The sequence below is a fragment of the Bos grunniens genome, chromosome 22 (genome assembly GCF_055505025.1).
Source record: "Bos grunniens cultivar Pamir isolate PY7600 chromosome 22, Bosgru_T2T1.0, whole genome shotgun sequence".
In the NCBI taxonomy this organism is placed as follows: Eukaryota; Metazoa; Chordata; class Mammalia; order Artiodactyla; family Bovidae; genus Bos; species Bos grunniens.
In genome coordinates this window covers 46,751,645-46,768,913 of record NC_141186.1, presented here as the reverse complement: position 1 = coordinate 46,768,913, position 17,269 = coordinate 46,751,645, and the positions used below count along the sequence as shown (strand labels likewise).

Here is a 17,269-nt window from a genome sequence, read left to right as displayed (position 1 = left end):
TTTGCTGGGAGCCACAAGATGGAAGGAAGGAAGTATGTTTTAAATTCCTTTCTCTCTTCTGAAAGGTTGGGATGAGAGGAGACTTTCTGACTGAAAATCAGGAATGGGTTCGTACCAGATGATGAAAGCTGTATATTCTGTTCTCTAGTTGGGAGTTGTTTTTTATCGTGTGTGATTTGTTTTAACATCAGTTTTCTCCAGCATTGTTTGTGTTGCTGTGCTCTCACCCCCCACCATGGAACATAGAATAAGAATTCAAGTACCCTAGGTATTTTTAAATGCTTGTTGACTGAGTGGATAAGTTTATTTGGCTTTACTTTGCCGGGGAGGGGGCGGAGAATGTGTATTTGGGACAGAGGCCCAGGACTAAGTGTCTGTGAGCCCCACTCTACCCTCTACCCGCATCCCCTGCACCGCCTCCGCTGAGGGACACTTTAGGTGAAAAGGACCATCTAGCCCATCTCAGACGGTGTAGCTCTCCCCTCAGAGAACCTCGGTTCTCCCATCCTTCAGCAATAGTATGTGCCTTTCCAGGAGCTGTGACCATAAGGCACAGGCACGTAGAGCAGCCTATAGCAGTGCCCAGAAAGAGTCTTGCTGAAGGTTTCCAAACCCAAATGTGTGGCCCAGGGCTTCTTCCTTTTCTTTTCCATGCTTCTTATGAATAAGTTCTATCAATTAGAGACATGCTGCAAGAATGGCTAGCAGGGATGTGCAGTCTGAGGACTGTTGCAGCAAAGAAATCAGTGTTAGCATATCTGTGACAATACATCTGCTGGAGGACAAACTCTTCCCTGTTTCCATCAGTAGATTTTTCCCACTTGTGCACTAAAGAACATGCTGGCTCCCTTTGGGGCAAATGCCCCCAGGATGCAGTGCTCTGGAGCACTGTCCTCCAGCCTTCCTGCTGTTGAGGACTCCCTGCTTGGATGCTGGGACAATGCAGAAGAAAGCTTCTACCTCTGGGATAAGTACCTGGCTTCAGAGCACAAAACATGTTTGGTGAGCTTGTCCTTCTGTATCAGTGGCTTCTCTCACTCTGCCATTCTGCCACCCTAGTGCAGGCATCATCTTGTGCCCCTGGAAGGGCAGCAGAAGCCTCTACACAGCCTTTCCACCCCCACCTTCCTGCCTCTGCTTGGTTGCTTTCTAAATGGCAGTAGTTTGTGCCTGCCTTCTCTTCAGACCTTCTAGGGGCCTCCATTGCTCCTGAGATGACCAACAGACTGCAGCCTAGGGTCTTCAAGGTCCTGCTAGGTTCTCATCCCGAACTGCCCCAACCCCTCACTAGCTTTTTGTCCTCTGAATTCCAGGTATTGAAATTTCAGTTGGCAATGGCAGGGCCACTCTGCCCCTTCCCCCTTTTAGTGCCTATTTATTTCTCAAATTCCAGCTTGATCAATGATATACTATGGAGACCTTGCCTAAGAATATGTTCCCTAGCATCATGTTTTGCCCCTTCTGATACTAATCATGACTATAATCTTATATTTAATTAGATAATTATTGGATTCTCTGTTTTCCCCACTGGACTATACTTGCTACTGAGTTAAGGCTTTGCCTAGTTTCCCCCATTGCTTTGTCCCCAAATCCTAGCACAATGCCTGGCACATAGTAGTCATTCAACCACCCTTTTCTGAATGAATGAATTAATGAATGAATAAGTGCATACTGCATCCAGTACAGGAGCTAAATGCTTTGGAGAATGTTAGAAAATATGACATGATTTATACCCTTTAAATGGGTTGTCCAATGGCAGTAGGAACAGCTTCTATAAATGTCACAAGAGAAAAAGCATCAGTAAGATTGTTCAGGATGAGGGTGTGGGTATATGTTGGGAGCTGAAGGGGAACTGGATTTGGAAAGGGCTCCTGGGCCAGGCTAGAGCATCTTAGAGCACTGGGCAGTGAGATGTAGGCTCTGAGTGATGGATTAGCAGAAACTACGGAAACTTCTGGGTCAGGCTGTACGATCTGGCCTTGGATTTCAGCACAGATTTGCAATCAGGATGCCAAGTCCCAGGGAGCTGCAGCAAGGCTCTTGCAAAGCTGGTATTATGCTAGTACTTGTTGGTGGGCAAGGGGTGACAGTGTTCACCCTGTCTCTGAACCTGAGGTGAGTTTTATTCCCTTTCCAATCAGAGCAAATCTTCAGCTTTTTGTTAGAGGCCTCGAGGGAGACTTAGTTAATGGGACAAGATCACATGTCAAATGAGGTGTTTTACATTGATAATACCAGCTTAACTACAGTTTATCAGATGCGACTTTAGAATCCAAAGTCCCACAAGATATGCTTAGCTTCACTCTGGAGTGTCTTATCTAAGATTTTATGCCTTGTAAACATCCCCTCTGCAAGCAGCCCCCAAATCCAAATGCTGATGGTGTTGAAAGAGCTTCACTGTGGCTCTGCAGCAGAGGCCCCAAGGGGGACACGTTGGAGGACCCTTGCAGATGAACTCTACCTTATCTTCATCCACCATGTCCTCTTCAACTCCCTCACATGCCTGGAGCACTAGGTATGACGATATTTTGTCAGGGCCCCCAAGAAAGCCTGATCCCTGCCCCCTCCTCCAGGAACCGCCCACTTCATCTATTCGGTGAGAGCTGGGGGCAGACAGCCTGCTCCGTGCTTCAGTGTTGCCTGGTGTCTAGACGCACCTCTCATGCCACCCCTCCTCTCCACCTCATACTGTCTGGTGGGTAGTAAATAGAGTTCAAGGCCTCTTTCTGCTCTTCTTCCATTTAATAGCTTGGATACAACACGGAATTTAGCTGATCTCTACCTTGAGCAGGTGATGTACTGGGACAGTGGACTTCAGGACTCTCAGAATCAGTTTCCTTATCTTTAAAATGGAACTAGAAAGAGTTTGTAACTGTTCAGCACAGTGCATGGCATGCTGTAAATGTGCCAGACCTGGCAGTCTCTGCTGCCATCCTTATCATTGTTACTTTGATTTCTATCTCATAATATTTCTATTTCATAATTTGCTTTTTCTTAGTATCTCTGACAAAGACTTGGGAATGGTTTATTCCAAGGGGATAACAAGTGACAAGGAGGAAGAAACACAAATTTCTCCACAAAATTTAAATATGTTGAAGGAGGACTACTTAAAGTTGCTATATTTAACAAACAATTTCAGTCACTAATGTGAAATCCCACTGGGGAATGAGCCCTGAAGTCTAGCAGGACAACAGACTGCAAGTCTAGAGTTTAGGTTTTGCCAAACTGGTTCCCCAACTCTTTTTGCTCCCCAACTCCATCCAGATGGTTCAGCCCTGGACCGTGAATCTTTCTTATCCATCTCATCCCAGGACTGCCAGGAAATGCCTCCAGATTTGTGAAAAGCAGGCTGCATTTAATATTGTAACACATCTAAGTTTTAGAGGAAGGATAAATGTTTGGCTAATAAATCTATTTTATAATTCAACACACATTAAGGGCTATTTTCCAGTACACATTAAGTGCTTGATAATTAGCATCAAAAGTATTCATTATTTAATCTCTTATCTATTTAGAATGAACCAAAGATGTCATTTGCTTGCTGAAATGGGAGACATGAAACCTCTCCAGCCATTCTCCTCTTGAATCTGGTCTAACATGCAGTGCTAAGGAAAGCTGTGTGGACTTAGTGCCCCTGGCAGTTCCTTTGCTGGTATAATTTCATATCCAGGAGTCACACACCTTTAAAGACATTTAGGAAAGCCCCAAATCCTTCTTCCAGCTTGTTCAAGGAAGGAAATAAATACCTTCTTTAGAAGGGCCATACTTTAGAAACACAGTTGAACATGAATTCAGTCCCTTTCTTTTTAACAATGGTTTTTGGGTAAAAGTAGTTTGTAATTCTAACTGTTCATGTATGCTCAGATTCTCTAGAAATGGACCCATATTTTGTGGTAGAAAATGGCAAGTTTCACACAGTACTGCTGATTCACTGTAGAATAAATGATACTGAAAAAAAGGATGGAGGGAGTATCAGGTAACTTTGAAGTCTGGAGAGGAAACTCAAATAGTAAGGCATCCATAAAGATCCTGATTGCTGGAAGAGTGTGTCCTGGAAAAAAGGACGAAGGCTATGCTGGCTATAGACTTTAGAAGAAAAGAAATTTGATTTTGGAACCACAAATAAAAGCATGATGGGCCTTGGCACTGGTGGCGCACAGATTATGTCTGTTAGAAAATGTACAATTGGCAGAAAACTTACCGAGCTGCTGAAATCCTCACCACAGCCTGCCCACCTCTCCCATCCCATCCTGTACTCTCGTTTTCGCTCACAAGTCTCCAGCAACACTCCTAGCTTTATTGTTTTGCTCCCCAAGACACAGGCTTCTTCTCTGCTCTGAACATTAGAACTTGCTATTCCCTTTGCCTGGAGAGCTTTTGCTCCCAAGGAGGTTTTGATCTGATTCCTTTTTAGCACTCAGGTGTCTCCTTGAAGAGGTCATTTTTGACCACCCAATTTGAGTAACTCCTCTTCCCCTGACTAATCACGTAAGGTAACTCTCAACTCTACCATCCCTTTTAATTTTCTTCATCACACCAATTTCTATTCTGAATTCTTATACCCTTTTCCTCGTCGCCCGTCCTCAGATTGCAATGTTAGCTGTATCATCTGTCTGCTTCAGTGCCGGATACCTGAGATAGTAGGTGCTCAATAAATGCTCATCGACTGAACAAATGCAAGAGCCATCAAGAGCGCCCGGCCCTGAGAATTTGGGGAGGGAGGACGATACATAGGTAGAGCCTTACCTGGGTGGTCCTAGGGCAGCGGGACTACCCTGGGTGGGGTGTCAGGGGCTCACCACCGAGCTGCAGCTGATGATGTACCCACGGACAGTTTTGGAGCCCTCCTGCTGCTGAGCGCTTTGTATCACCAATTCTTGAGGGAGGCCTGCTCTCATTTGCTTTCTACAGATGAAGACACTGAGACTCAGGGAAGTTAAGTCCCAGATACAGGCCATTAGCTAACAAGTATTGAGTGAGGTCTTAAACCTGAGATTCCAGCTCCAGAGTCTGAGTTCCAGGCTGGTGACTGCACCGGTACTGCTCACAGGCACACTGCAGAGAACAGGGAGGAAAGTTGGGAGTCATCTCAGAACCTTATTTGTTTGCTAAGACATGGAGGAAACACTGGTCACTATTTATGGAGTATTCTATATGTGCCAATTGCTGTGCTAAGTGCTGTACATACGTGAATTTGCTTGAGGCTGATCGTCTCAGGGCACAGGAAGATGGAACTTGGGACTGAAATGTGATGGCTACTCATTTACAGACCTGGAACTAAAAGGAAATGTGTGTGTGTGTGTATGTGTGTGTGTGTGTGTGTAAGGGGAGTGTGCAGAAAGAAAGCCATCTGCAACATGAGGTGACCTCTATGTAGCAATGTGCAAGCTTGAGAGGAAAGCGCCTATGAGAGCAGTTATTTAGGGGAAATAAAAAAGGAAGCTACTAATATGATTTTTGATAGGTTGTATGATACATTATAAAGACAGACCAGGGATGTGTGAATGCTTTTCAGATACAAATTTCAAATTGATCAGTGTGGTGTGGGACTGTTACTCTCTAAACATCTGCTAGTAGTCTGTTTTACTAAAAGCTGAGCAGCTGATAAATTTTTGACTGGCATCAGAAGGATTTTAATCTCTCAGAAAGTAGAGGAAACAGAAGGAGGAACTGCTGTTGCTGGAGTTGATATTGACCAGTATGCGTCTTAAATCGGTACGGAATGGACAGGGACATTGGAGAAAATGAACATCTTATGTGGAATTCACTGTATTGAGTAAAGAGCCTGGGCATTGACGCAGCACTAAACATTAAGGGAAATGATTTGAATCCGATTTGGTACACTACAGGTAGGATCCATTGAAAGAGGTCAGGAAGAATTGTAAGCCCGTAAAATTATAATGCAGACATGAAAATCTGAATCTTTCCCATAAAGAGGAAAAGGGAGAAAGCCCTTAAACATCCTTCACTAGGAAAAAAGACTGCACGTATCAAACTCAGATGTTAACAACTGTACATTAACAACCATGGAATATGGGTATGTTGTATAGGAGAATTAAGAGAGTGTGAGGACATGCAGTGTATTGATAGTGGTCTCTAAAGGTGGCCTCTATGTTCAAGTCCTAACCTCTGGTACATCTTGCAAATATGACCATATTTGGAAATAGGGTCTTTGCAGATATAATTAAACTAAAGCTTTTGAGATGAGATCATCTTGAATTTTAGGGTGGACCCCAAATCTAGTGACTGGTTTTCTTAAAGATAAAAGAGATTTGACCCAGAAATAGACCTGCAGAGGCCAAGTGAAGATGGAGGCAGAAATTGGAGTTATGTGTTTATCAGGCAAGAAGTGTCAAGGGTTGCTGGCTACCACCAGGAGCTGGGAGGGAGGCAGGGAACAGATTCTCCGCCAAGCCTCCAGAAGGAACCAACCCTGCAGACACCTTGATTTTGGAGTCTTGACCTCTGGAGTAGATTTCTGTTATTTTAAGCCCCTGCCATACCCCCACCCAAATTTCTGGTAATTTCTTTCAGCAGCTATAGGAAATTAATACAGTCCATTAAACCCTATAAATTAGGGGTGAAGGTAAAGCCTCAAACTCAGATTAATCTAAGACTCCTGAAGAATCCTAACTGAAGCAGAGGGAACTTTTAACAAATTTTGAAACAAAGCACAAACAAGGGAAAAGGTAAAGCTGCTTGCTTAGGAGGATGCCGTCACTTTTACAGGCGGCCATGAGAAAGCAAATTGATCAGCACCCAGAGAGGGAACATCTGAAAGGCTGCCGGTCTGCACCCCAGTGTAGTGTTCCCCTCCTCCTCTGTAGACAGTGGAAGGATCTGGGGACCTGGGTACTCAGGGTACAATGTGTAGCACTGACCCTTTGAGTTACTTCACTTTCACTTTCTGTCAGTCAGTGCTATTGAGAAAATCATTTTTAACTTGTCTTTTTTAAAAAACTAAATATTTAGATGAAGGCTCCATTTAATAATGTCACAGTTTTCCTTTTTTTTTTTTTTTTTCACCTCTTAGATGACTATAGCAATGGACAGCAGTTCTAGATTTTCCCTTCTATTAAAATTACTTGCTAAACAGGCTTGCAAAATCAATACACTGATTATTTCACAAGCCCGAGGAAGTCTTCTTTCAAATATTTGATCATACAGTATGTGTAACACAGCCTCTATTTTAACGAGGCTATATTTTTTTTTACTGATTCTACTCCCATTGTTCACCATACCCTTGGAAAACCAAAGCCCCCTTTTCTTAAAGAGGCATAAGTTCGGTGCAAGTTGTGGTGGTCAGATGAAGTGGGTGAAATGATCCTCAGATACTACAATTCTTTTTGCATTTCTGAAGGTGCTCACAGTTCCCAGAGGGAGGAGCAATCTTACTAGGTTACTAGGGCCCCCTGGAGACACGGGAAGCCTTTTACTACCACCAGAGAAACCATGCTCAAGAAAAAATGGTCTAACTGGAAGATGGTGAACTCCTTAACATGTTGAAACACAGAGAGCTACTGAAATGGAATTTTTGCTTCTAATTTGTGGGAAGGTTTTATAATTGAGGTCATTGATGGATGAGACAAAGAACTGTGGATTTTTCAATGTCATTATTGTATTTGCACCTTTGTGGATTAATTTAAGTGGCTTTCACAGCAAGGAGTGAGTTACAGTAATTATTGTCAAGCTTGGACAAGAACAATAATGCACCACATTTTCCAAAATGGTGAGGATAAAGTCTTACTCAAAATTACCTTGCAGGAAAAAGTTGATTGTTTTCACTCTCTTAGTCTAGGATGTGGTTTGTTATAGTTTACAAGAGTTAGAGTATTTACCCTTGAGATGAAAGTTAGAATCCCAATGGCCTGTTTAATCTGGGTAAGTGGTCTGAAAGAATGAGACAGGCTGGAGGTGAGACAGTAAGACAAGGTGCCATGTCTGTCCACTGAGTTAGACTCATATCTTGAGCTGTGTCTTGCCCTCAACCTCTTAGAGGGAATCAACTGGCAAAGGCAGGCAGCCGGGGCGGAGGAGTGGTGAGTACCAATACCAACAGTGAGCTGTCTTGCAGTGTGGGTAATTTATATAAGCATTTCTAGAGTTGCTTTGCTTGTTGGCTTGCTGTGTGACTTGACTGGACTGATAGAATTTGTCCCCTTTCCCATTGTCTGCGAAGTATGGAAGGATTTTGAAATGAGGATGCCACAGTGGGATTGCTGTGATTCACAGTCCCACAGGGATTCTGGTGAGGGTGCTGGACTCCAGGGCAATGGACTGGCTCCACTGATGGCTTTATGAATGTCTGTCGCCATTAATCCATTTTTGTCAATGTTTGTGGTTTTTTTAAGATTTTATTTATTTTATTTTTTGGCTGTTATGGGTCTTTTTCACTGCACACAGGCTTTCTCTAGTTGTGATGAGCTGAAGCTACTCTTCATTGCTGTGCGTGGGCTTCCCTTGCTGTGAAGCACAGCTCTAGGTATGCTTCAGTAGTTGCGGTTCACAGGCTCTAGAGCATGGGCTCAGTAGTTGTGGCTCACTGGCTTAATTCCTAATCCTAACCTGCATTATGGAGAAGGCAGTGGCACCGCACTCCAGTATTCTTGCCTGGAAAATCCCATGGATAGAGGAGCCTGGTGGGCTGCAGTCCATGGCGTCGCTAGGAGTTGGACACGACTGAGTGACTTCACTTTCACTTTTCACTTTCATGCATTGGAGAAGGAAATGGCAACCCACTCCAGTGTTCTTGCCTGGAGAATCCCAGGGACGGGGGAGCATGGTGGGCTGTCATCTCTGGGGTCGCACAGAGTCGGACATGACTGAAGCGACTTAGCAGCAACCCGCATTATACTGGGAGTGGACAATTATCTATTCTCTTATAACAAAATTCTGCCAAGTGTTTCATCATTTTGAAATAGAATCTTCTAAGGTTAAAGAAAAGTGTCCACTTAAAGAGCATCCTCAGTTGGATCAGAAATACAAGAAATATTTGCTTATTTTCTGTCTTTGTCTTCACTCTGAATTCTCATCTGTGGACAAAAGGCAAGGGGTTATCTTTGGACTGCTAAGGATGAGGAAAAGAGATTTTCTCATGGATTCACAGGGCAGAAGAGTAGACAGCTGTATGGAATTGGAGAACAACCTTTGTTTTATTCATCCATCCATTCATTTCTTTATCCATCCAACATTTCTGGCGTTTCTGCCATGTGCTGGTCAAAGGTGTACAGCAGGCTACCAAAGCAAGATGATTCCTGCCCTTACGGAGCTCATAATCTGCTGAACAGAAGAAGTAGAGAGATTTAGTTGTGTAATTCCAATTTATTTATTTTTGAAACAAACTTTTATGTTAGAGGTGGAGAGAACTGAAACAGGACTGTGTTGACTTAGGTGATAGCAGTGACAGAAAACACATTTTTCCTGTTTTCAATGCTGAGTTCGGACTCAGGAGCCAAAACACAGAGCAGAGTGCTAAGGTCTGTCTTTCTTTCTAAGGAACTATTTGCTCAGCCAGATTCAAAGTTACCCAAAAAGGGATGTGCCTTTCAAGGAGTTATAAACAGAGGCTCCTGGGTGGCTTGGCGGGTTCAAGCAGGATGGGGAAGCCCTAATGTATGCAATTCCTAGGAGCTAACCATTTTGGGAGGTCTTAACTTTCTTCACATCTTCCTGCCGGATAGCCCCCGTGGTGATATCTGTCAGCTGTATGAAATGCCATCTGGGTTCAGTTTCACCTTGGTTATGCGGCATACGTAACATTTCTCTTCTTTCTCTCTTCCACCTCTGTTTTTCTCCAGATCCAGCAATTGTCAATGGAGTTTACTGGTCCGAATCCCTAAACAAAGTTTTTGTGGATAACTTTGATCGTGACCCAAGTCTCATATGGCAGTACTTTGGAAGTGCAAAGGGCTTTTTTAGGCAGTATCCAGGTGAGTGTCCCTGCATTGAGAATTATAATTCAAGTTACTGATTCTGTGTTATTTTCCTTTAGGGTTCAGGGTTAAAAGTTTTTTTCTCTTCCCTTAGGAGAAAATGAAAGATTAAATTCAAATATTTTACATCTGTTGACAGAGTACAGGACAGGAATGCCGTGTGGCATCTGCATATGTGTGCACACCCCCATAAGGACCTACATGTCATTTCAGCGTCTTTCTCAATAGAGCAGTTCATAGATTCACCACCAAAAGTGAGGAACTGGGGTGTGAAACATACCATACTTGATCTTTCTGCACAAGAGATTGCTTTTATTGCTATTACTGTTATCGTTGTTATTACCAGGGAAAGGAGAAAGCCGTGATCAGCTGAGTTGAATTCCAACTGAAAAATGTAAGAAATGGAAACATTTGAGCTTAGGTTTCCCCACTCCACGGCTAAGAGGAAGAGGTTGAAATGGCCAGAGCACTACTGATGTCAGTGCCTCCAGAGCACCCGCAGACAATCCACCATGACTTTGGAACAAGTGTTCCTTCTGTGGCCTTCACAGGCCTCTGCTTTGCAATAGGAATGTAATACTGGCTAGGTTTAAATTGTAATTAAAAAAGGAAGAAAAAAAAAAAAAGGAAGTTTTAATTTTGCTTACAAGTTGTGAAACAGGACTGGAGGCTGCAATTGTGCCAGCATCACAGCTGTAGAAATTAACAAGCTCAACCTAAAAGAAGGAAAAAAAAAAATGCCCTGCATAATCTTGGAGCAATTAAGTAGAGTCTTTTATGTTTTCATTAAGTAAGACTAGGCACCTGATGTCTTCTCACTTTGAGGCTCTGAGACTGCCAGCCTCCGCCTGCAGGAGCTGTTTGCCCTGCGCACAGCATCTGTCCCCTGGGACTTGCCTGCCGAGTGCCTGCTTTGCCAGATTAGTCAACATTTCCCAAGAGCTGTGTTCAGCAGGGCATGCATGGTTCCTACTGGAGCTCACAGAAATTTAAACAATAAGCATCCTATTAAAGATAACATTATAATAAACAGTGGTCTATTAAAGTTCCAGTGTCACCAAATTGCAATCTGCTCTGATACACTCAACAGCGAGTAAATTTAATGCAGATGTGAAAATAGAGCATGGTGGGGGGCTGATCCATCAGGAAGCCACAGGAACAACTTAACGCGGCATACGCAGCATTTGAATGAAGGTGGAGTAAATAAGAAAAAAACACAGATTATCTATTGTCTCCACCAGCAGGAAGTCTTCAAACTGAATTCAAAAGTTTCTAATTTGAAATTTGATAATAGAGATGTATTAGTCATCTTGGACTGCCATAACAAAATACCACAGACGAGGTGTTTGCGATTTAAACAATAGACATTTATTTCTCATTGTTTCTGAGGCTGGGAAGACCAAGATGAAGATTTGACTCTTGATGAGACCCCTCTTTTTGGCTTACAGATGGCTGCTTCTCCCTGTGTCCTAACATGGGAGAGAGAAGAAGCTCTAGTTTTTCTTACTCTTTCTGGTAGGACACTAATCCCATCATGGGGGCTCCAGTCTCATGACTTCATCCAAACCTATTCGCAAAGACAGTTACCTCTTAATATCAGAACATAGGGGTTCTTCAACCTATGAATGTTGCTGGACACAAACATTCAGTCCATAACAAAAGAAAATCCTCATAAAGGGTTTATCTAATGTTGTTCAGTCGCTAAGTCGCATCTGATTCTTTGTGACCCCATGGACTGCAGCATGCCAGGCTCCTCTGTTCTCCACTGTCTCCCAGAGTTTGCTCAAATTCATGTTCTTAGGAGAGATTAATTTGTGTACAAGATTTTTATCAGTCACAATCCGAATAGTTGACGCAGAAACGCTTATAGTTCTTTTATGACATTTGTGGCAGAATTCTGACTTTGTAAAATTCTGCATATTTTCTGTGTGAATAAAGACGTGTGTCACAGTCCTCCAAAGGGCTTCACTGCCCTGATACACGTCAGGGCTCACTCTGTGCCTGGTGTTGAACAGAGTACTCCTCTTGTCTCCTGAACGTAAAATGATGTTAGATGAGGGAATCCGTGTTTTTTTTTTTTTTTTTCCCTAGGATCCTTTTTTCTTTTTAGGATGCTTCTTTTCATGTTTAGAGTGGTACCATAGAATGAACCAGTGGTAAATGTACTTGCCCTTAGGCAGAAAGGATGTTTCTTCATTCTTTCCAAAGTGTGTCCTGAGTTCTTGCTTTGTTCTAAGCCCCGTGTGAGGCCCTTAGGATAAAATGGTGAGCTAAAGGGGAAAAGTCACTCCCCCATGAAGCTCCCTCTTGTGGGGAAATGCATTCATCAGAGATTTTAGTTACCAGTGAGAGAAACTCAGCTCCAACCTGCTCCAACAGGGAACACATTCATTGAACCTTCTGACCTTTGGAGGATGCCCGATTTAGGCTCTGCCCTGTTTGCCCTCCTCTTCATTTTCATGTGTCAAGAAGACTGTGTTGTGTTAGATGAAATTAATTTCCCTCCAATATTACTTTATAATACCTTTGGGAGAGAAACAATAGGATATCGGAATATTGCCCAATATTTTAACATTTAATCGGATTTGAGGATTGAATCTGCCGAAGAGGTTTCAGCATTATTTTCAGTTTCTCCTATGGATGTACTGTATGTTCTAGGGACATAGTCCTATAAAAGCTGAGGAAGGTAGGCTAGGCATCGCTGATGCTGGCCGTGAAGTCTAGAGTGCCACAGAGAGAAGGCTGCATGGCAGTGAAATCTGCTGCTGAACAGCACCATTCTTTCTATCTTGAGGTGCATGCCCCAGCCAGCCTGGGTGGGATCTCGTTGGCATACTGACACTTCTAGAAATTATATGGTTCCTAGAGGTGCTTCTTGGTTAAGTGACAATTCCCTGGATCTCAAAGATGTAAGATGAACCACCTATTATTTCTCTGAAGAGATTACTTGATTACTTGAACATTTTCAAAATATTGCTGTGTATAAAAAATATACTAAAATGTTGAAATATCCTAGGAGAGGTAGTACCCATCTGGGACAGGGTTTCCTGAAGTTTGTCTCCTAAAACATTTTGTTGTGAGATTCTTGGGAACAGAAGGGCTCAATGTTCAAATTAATTTGGTAACTGCTGCCTCTTGCTTTCCCAGCAGCAGAGGTTAAAAATTAATTTTAAGCAGATTAAAGACCCTCAGATGTTCCTCCCATGGTGTAGAAACCAGTTTTACTTTTATTCACTTAACTCTTTCTAACATCCAGTAAATTCTCATGGAACTGCCTTACACTGCCTGTATAAGGTAGAGAATGGTAGCATGGAATTTGGGAGATCAAGTCATAGTCCTGACTGGAAATCTCAGGAAAACCTGTTAAACTTTGAGAGCCTTGGAGTCCCTGCCTTGAAATGATGATTTGGGCTCAAAGGTCAAGTGTGAGTAAGATCATCCTCCAGAGCCCATCTAGCCCTGATTTTGAGACAAGGTATTATCTTTGTTGTGACATCAGGGCAGCTGTGTGTAGAACTGTGTTGAGGTACTGTCTTCATCCCCTCTGTGTGTATCTCCTTTCCTAACCAGCAAAAGCCTGTGTCTCTGGGTCCCCACTGTCACCCAGCTCTTTCCTCAGTGTAGACACCTCTCTGCACGGCCACTCTGGCCTGCCTTTGGCTCCCTGGACTCTACGTGCTCTTCTCAGACTTTGGCAGACAGGGTTCTCTCTGCCTTGGATAATCTTCTTTGCCCTGTGGCCACTCTTCACGTTTATTTTACAAGTCCTACATGTTTTACATAGTGGGTTAAATAGTGTCCCTCTAAATTCATGTGCCCCTGGAGCCTCACTTGTTACCTTTCATGGAAATAGGATCTTTGCAGATCTAATATAGTTGGGAAGTGATCCTATTGGATAAGCATTAAATCCCATGTGGCAAGTGTCCCTATGAGAGAGGAGGGCACACAGACACAGAGAGAAGACGGCCATGTGAAGACAGAAGAAGAAATTGGAATTATGCAGCTACAAGTCAGAGAACACCAAGTGTTACTGGGATCTGCCAGAAGCTAAGAAGAGGCAAGGAAAGATTCTTCCCTAGAGCCTTTTTGAAAAGCACCAATTTCAGCATTGCCTGTGTGGAGTTACAAGCCCATTTTCTGAGGCAGGATCTCAATCCAAAAGGAGAATATAGAGTATCACTAATTACTTTCCCCTAGGCCCTGGCCTGAATGCTGGGACAGTAAAACAGAATTGCCTGTTTCTTCTCCAGCGGAGCACATAGTGATGAGGCTGTGATGAAGGAAGGGTGGCAGAGGAGGGTGAGGTGGAGGATGAGCAGGTAGGGTTATGGCCTCAGAACACTGGCCACAGTTCAAGTCCAGGAATGTCCACTGAATGTCGACTATGGGTCAACACATTAAAAATAATTCTTTTTATTTGGACTCAAGCCAGTTCTTGGTGGAGTTATACATTGGAGTAATACTTAGCCTCACTATGGATATAATTTCATTTTATGTGTCAAGACTGTCAACCTAGCTATACTTGGCTTTATACAAATGCAGTATGTCAGATGTTTTTAAAATAAACTATATTCTTCTCCTTTAGTGTACAATATCATGTCACTTTTATTTTATCTTCATTACCTAATAACCTTCCTTTGGCAGTGGCTTCTCTTACTTCTATTTTCTGATTTGTTACAGAGAATCTTTAAATTAGGTCCATTTGTGGGAGGGAGATGTAGATACAAGGAGAATAGAATAAAATGACTCTTCAGTTTACAAACTTCTATCTCATAGTTATTTCTGAAATGATTTAGCAGTGTTATCTTACGCACATACCTATTATCAGCCCAATGTAGTCCAGAGAACTGGCACTTATTAATTGGAAAGGAGAATCTCAATACTACAGTCTCAGGCCTTTCTCCTGTGAAAATAATTTTTATGTGTTTATTTTCTCAACTGCAAAATCCTCCATCCCTGAGTAACACCGATGGTTGAAAACAAGGATTTTCTATCTTACTTTTAGGCAGCAAACACTTTTCTTTTTAAATGAAAGTTTATTCTTAAAAACTAAGTTTTAAATAGAGAATGTGAAGTTTGGATGTATCCCGACCAGTCTGCAAGCCACAGGGCTAAGGATGTTGGATTCCATTTTATGTAAGGGGAAAACCCTCCAGGCTTCAAAGACTGAAATTCAACTTCTATTATGCAGCATAATTAGGGCCATTTTATTTCATTTCAATGTAGGAAGCCAAGCCAAAACAGGGCTCACAAGAGAACAGACTGTGTATAGTCTGAGATGGAAACATACCGAGTACTTTCTAATGCCTCCGCCCCCACCATGCTCTAGGCATTACCTGTCTGGGTCCAGGAACAGGGCATGACTCTGCCCAGAGATCTACAAATGATGCAGCCAGGTCCAGCAACTTGTAGGACAGTGAGATGTGGCCTTGGCAAACTTTAACTAGCCTTAGGAAGGAACTGCAGCCATGTCCTTTCTTGATGGGCAGCGGGTTACTAAAGATGTCACCACTCTCTAGCAGATCCTGGAGCAGTTGGGCTGAGGCCGTGTTCCAACCCTAAAGCACCTTCCCAGAGCTGGTGATGGAGCATGTGATGAGCCCCAGGGTTGGTCTTTGCATGTGATTTTTCACCCTGTTCATTCAATCAGCAGAGCAGAACAGCCTTGAAATGCTATGAATAAATATTTGAAGTTTCTGGGTTTCTCATAACTCCATTTTTCTTCTAGGGATTAAATGGGAACCAGATGAGAATGGAGTCATTGCCTTTGACTGCAGGAACCGAAAGTGGTAGGAAATGGTCAAACCTCTTAGTTATTTTTTAAAAGAGAAAATTTGCAGAGAGATTCAGAATTGATCTTTGCTTAATTTTCCTCGGACACAGGTACATCCAGGCAGCGACTTCTCCAAAAGACGTGGTCATTTTAGTGGATGTCAGTGGCAGCATGAAAGGGCTCCGCATGACGATCGCAAAGCAAACAGTCTCGTCTATTTTGGATACGCTGGGGGATGACGACTTCTTCAACATAATTGCTGTGAGTGAAGCTGTTTTGTGCTTTCTTTGCACTTTAAGTTCACTTGATCTTTTAGCAGCAAGCAGTTAACATTCTCCTTGCTTTTGTATACACAACATTAGATGCCCTAGGACGAGAGCCCGATAGTCCCGTGTGAGTTCCCTGAATCAGGATATTGGAGGGGTTTCGGGGTCTGGGAAAGCAGTTGGGCACATTTTTTCTCACCTGGCACTCAGGCTTTGTCATCTGGAAGAGCAGCACTGGATTTGGGAACCAAACCGTTTAGAACCTTAGGGAATTAGACTTAGTGAGATTTTCTTTAAACTACTAGATTTTCTTACGTGGAAATTAATTTTAAGCTAGGTTTGTGTGATGACAGTGATAGCAATCATGATGATAAGATATTGAAAATGTAGAGAGCAGGGTAAGGCTCAGAGAGTACTCCATCCTAGCTTCAGAAACAAAAACGGTACTTATTAAGTGCCTACTGTGTGCCATTTGCTTACATTTCATATTTGCATTATCCTCATTCCTCACAGGGGCTCTAGGAGTAGGGGGTGGTTTTGACATTTTCTCAGGTGAAATTGCAGGGATTGAGAGTGTGTCTGTATCTTGGTAGAGGTCACAGAGCTGAAAAGTGAGAGATCTGGGAAGCAAGCCCAGTTAGGAACATGCTGGCTGGGCAGGAGCACTGATTCAGGAGTCCATCTCCAGTTCTTTTTCCTCTTCTCAGTTCTCTGGTATGAGTCTTTTTAAGGGCCATATAAATGCACCCCTTATTTCCCTCCAACTCTTTTCCAAAGATGATAGCCACATGCGCCTGATTCTTTTACTGGAATACTTAGCTAGGAGCTCCTGTGTGGTGGGCACCTGTGCTTTGCTGAATCATCTCTCTCTGGGACACGGAGTGGATGCAGCAGGCTTGGAGGCAGTGTGGTGAGGGGCACAGAGCTTGGCTTCAGAGTTGGGACTTAGTTTTGAACCCTAATTGTGGCACACACATGGCATGTCTTGGGATGAACCTCGTGAGTCTGCACCTCAGCCTGTAGCTGTGGCAGGTGCAGTCTCATTGCCCACAGGGTCCCTGCCAACATAACCTGCACTGGTGCAGGAAGCCAGTGGTGGGGTACTAAAGAAGGGCTGCTATCTGAAGAGTGAGCCACGAGGACACGCTCCCAAGAGTACTAATGCTGTGTCTGTGTGGCTTCTCTGGGCCCCTGAGCAGAGTGTGTCATCATGGAACCCTGTTTCTGGGCAGTCTTCTGCATGGGCATGACATCCACTTTTATTTGCTGGCCAGAGGGCACAGGTGTTGAAGTGACTC

The 17,269-nt window shown here is 43.2% G+C and overlaps 1 protein-coding gene across 6 annotated transcripts in view; it reads left to right on the top strand.

Moving 5' to 3' along the window:
* The window catches only part of CACNA2D3 (calcium voltage-gated channel auxiliary subunit alpha2delta 3), a 900,680-nt gene that overhangs the window by 444,477 nt on the left and 438,934 nt on the right, over positions 1–17,269 (top strand). For all 6 annotated transcript variants that reach the window (XR_015151529.1, XR_015151528.1, XM_086367461.1 and 3 more), the window contains exons 6-8: positions 9,798–9,929; positions 15,661–15,721; positions 15,816–15,966. Coding sequence is in view for 4 of the 6 variants with exons in the window: in XM_086367461.1 (XP_086223587.1) it covers positions 9,798–9,929; positions 15,661–15,721; positions 15,816–15,966 (344 nt within the window). In the remaining 2 variants the exon portion in view is untranslated. The remainder of the gene's footprint in view (positions 1–9,797; positions 9,930–15,660; positions 15,722–15,815; positions 15,967–17,269) is intronic.